We start from the raw sequence: 3,869 nt of genomic DNA on the forward strand, positions 1-3,869 counted from the left end.
CTGAGCTACTGGGGGGGAGGCAAGAAAAATATAAGTCATAACATAAAATAAAGTAGATTTAAGAAATCAATTGTGTTGAAAGAGAAAAACTACCTGATCATTTAATTATGTTAAAAGTTAATTTAAATAATACATTGTAATATTTCTGTGTATAATTTTATGTATATTTCTACTAAAACTATTATAGATTCACATAATATTTTCACACGAACATATCACAATCATTTGAAGGGAAAAAATGTTATATATATATTTATTATAAATCTTGTATGACAGATAATTTGCTAATAATGGATCCAGATAGCTTCGGAATTACTGCATTCACTGGAAATATTGAAGTAGTAGGCTTAAGCACGTTCCAACCATTAAACAAAGTCTGGCAACAGTTGAAAATTAATCACTGCTGTATCGAGAAGATTTAATTATTGTGAAAAATAAAACAAGTTTAACGAGCGAACATGTTACTCTTAAGCATCAAGTAACGTAATTAATGTTTATCCCTGATCCAGGACGTAAAAAACGTAAGTTTTATCTGACAGTAAGTGTAACTTTCATAGATTTGTTGAGCAAAATACAGCGTATCAGTGGAGTTCAAGCTGGACGAGAGTAACTCATTGTAGAACTGGGGAAGAAATAAAACTACCTATTTAATTATTAGTGTATATAATATACAAACATTAAAGACAACCTACAAACAAAACAACACGGCCATGATATAAAGAAACGAAGTTTCAAAGTAGACCCAGTAGAAAATATTCAAAGATATTGCTCATATTGTTCACAAATAGAAATTACCGTTTGAAACTCACTGTTAAATTTAAAAAAGTTTTGTTTTTCTAGTTTTTGCGCTTATTTTCTAATAGTAATTTTTTTAAACGTTATATAAAATGATTTAAAAATGAGTAAAAAAAACTGAAAGCAATCACAGCTTTATTTGCAAATGTTGAACTACATCCAGTTTTGTAAATATTTACTTTAAATATTATTGGAGGAAAACTAATATTTAAACGTTTATATAACTTCTAGCATTACTAGAAGCAATATCTGGATGAAGGCTTTTATTCGTATTTTATTTCTTATAAAGTGATAATAATCAAGACGTTTCTTGAATTAAGATAAAATTGCGTTTTTGATTTAATACAAGAGAAAAAATACAAATGTAATTAAATCCCATTTTAACTTTTATAGTAATCAACTCGAGGAATTCATTTATTTTTACAAATCTAATATTCCACATTAAAGCTATTAGAGCGGCTGACCTTGCGATAAATTAATTACTTCTGTGATCCGTGCTATATTACAGTTAGGCGGAAGAATAACGAAACTGGCTTTAATTCCTCTAGCATGATATACTTCAATGTCATAAAACTATCCGTTCACTTGAGCAAAGAAAAAAAACAGATCCTGCTCTTATAAGATCCAATTTACATTTTAAGTCAGCGAAAGTCAAATTCCTATACTAACGTAACAGGTGTGTATAGTAGGATAGATAAGTAATACATTTCAAAGTAAACAAAACAAACTTGGATTCTCAACGGCCTTACGTTACAAGTAAATTATTGCTCTCTGATCGATTGGAAGAAACTGTTGCAGAACTAACAATAAAATTTTTACAGTGCACTGAAGCGTTTTAATGGCAAGAGTTCACATCGTCTTATAAATAACGTTAGTGTTTTTGCAATAAATATATCACTTTTAAATTCAGAACAAAAATTTTAGGTTTTATATTGTTTCTCTTCCTAGAAACTATACACCTGTGTCCATTATTTCCCTCCTACATATAGAAGTATGTTACAGGAAAGGGAAAGCAAAAACTGGTCACATGGGAGTAGTACCATTGTACTATAAAGGTTATAATAGCTATCCTGAGTTACAAGTAATAAGGACAAGTCACAGTCTATATGGAGATTATAATTGTTTCTTTCCAGTTTTAACTTCTTCAAAACGCTTCAGCTAAATTTATACTTAATTATATAATTCTATACTATGTATAAAGAAAGAAGGTACACTTCAGTGTACCAAATTAGGTCAGTGTTTTTTAAGCTAAAGCTACAGAAATGTGTAAATGAAACTACATTAATTCAGTAAATATATCATAATTTTCTAACAATTTTTTTCAAAATATGTCAATAACTTTTTTTTACTTTTGCATCATTTGCAGTTGCAAATCATCACAATTAAATATTGCAATAAGAGGATCAGAGGTTTTAGCCGGTGAAATCTCAGACCAAGATAATGGTTAAGAAGCAAGGTAAATGGATGTGTAAGTTGTTATTACAGGCTATGAGCAAATTTTGTACATTTACTAAAGATGCATATTTTAAATTGCTGAAAATATTTCAACAATGTATATATAACTTTAACGTGAAATCTAAAAAAAAAAGGTAACTGAAATTATGTTCTACATCAGTTGATCTACACATGAAAATGTGCTAACGAGTCGTCGTAAGCTCCCCCCTCCCCACCCCACCCATCGTCTACTAAGGACTCACGCTAAGTTTGAGCTTTAATGAGTTTATATATTAAACTATATATTCGGTTAAACCTCCTTATTGTCTCTGTTATAAAACAAAGCAAAAATTATTAGCTGGATATTAAACCCTATTTGACACGCGTTGGTTCTGTTTGACTTAAACAAGAATATTATATACATGATGTAAATAAACTATAACTGAAGAACTTTGTTCTACATTTTCAACTTAAAATATATCTTTAAACAATGGCAGCAAGGCATGATTAATTACCGTAAATGTCATTAATGTGATTTCACCGACGTAGCATTATTATCAATCACGCAATCAGGCGGCTTATTAGGTGATTCGTAGCTGTCAATTTTTGCTAATATTTTCATAATAAAAGAACGAATAAAAATTACTTCTCTGTATCATTAATTACATGCAAAATGAGAAGAAACTTTACAAAGAAAAACTATCTTAGGTACAAAATATAAGTGTTTCTCAGATTTTATCAGAACATGGCTTCAACCACGACTGTAAAAACAGTATCACTTCGAGATCATAGGACAAGGCAGTACCAACTATAGTCATAATGATATTACGAATATAGTAAAACCAAACCATGCTTTTACTGAATTTCCGAAGAACAAACTACAATATAAAATTTTATTATAACAAAACCTTTCGGAAGACACTATCACTTACGTTGGGGGGAAGGGGCAGTTATTTTGATGTAAAATTAATTAATTCGAAAGAATTAATTAATCATCAAGGGTGTTCGAAGATTAAGCAATCTTCCTTCACCCCGCGCGAGACTAAAGAATATAAGTACCTGAGAGTTAATTTTAAGTCTGTTCGAGCCATTGGGCTGATTCTAACTAGACTTGTAGTTGAATAGATACATACATATACAAATATATATATATATATAAACATACATGTACATATATATACATGTAAAAAAACCGAGACAGGCAGACATACGTGAAAGCAAAGGCAGAGTCGAGTCGAGGCAGATTGAAGTGAAGATTTCTTTGTAATTAAGCACAAAGCTACACAAAGGGTTATCTGTGCTCTGCCCACCACGGGTATGGAAACCCGGATTCTAGCGTTGTAAGTCCGCAGACATACCGCTGTGCCACTGGGGGACTGAAGTGAAGGATAAGTCGAGAATTAATTGTTGACAAAGTATCGAAACAAACGGGCCAATCACGTTCATAGGCGAATACGATTTTATTGCGCAGAAACTTTTAAAACAGCATAACACCAACTACACTTTTAAAAAGAAATTAAAACTTTAGTATTATAGAACCTTTAGTGTCAACACAACAGTGGTTTGTTTGTTTGTTTTTGGAATTTCGCGCAAAGCTACACGAGGACTATCTGCGCTAGCCGTCCCTAATTTAGCAGTGT

At 31.1% G+C, this 3,869-nt stretch overlaps 1 protein-coding gene across 1 annotated transcript in view; it reads right to left on the reverse strand.

Moving 5' to 3' along the window:
- Window positions 1-314: 314 nt before the first annotated feature.
- Window positions 315-3,869, reverse strand: part of LOC106462906 (neural-cadherin-like) — a 62,105-nt gene continuing 58,550 nt past the window's right edge. The window contains exon 14 of the mRNA XM_022390592.1: window positions 315-622. Within this exon, the coding sequence (XP_022246300.1) occupies window positions 612-622 (11 nt within the window). The 3' untranslated portion in view covers window positions 315-611. The remainder of the gene's footprint in view (window positions 623-3,869) is intronic.

This window comes from Limulus polyphemus, unplaced genomic scaffold (assembly GCF_000517525.1).
Source record: "Limulus polyphemus unplaced genomic scaffold, Limulus_polyphemus-2.1.2 Scaffold49, whole genome shotgun sequence".
NCBI classification, from domain to species: Eukaryota; Metazoa; Arthropoda; class Merostomata; order Xiphosura; family Limulidae; genus Limulus; species Limulus polyphemus.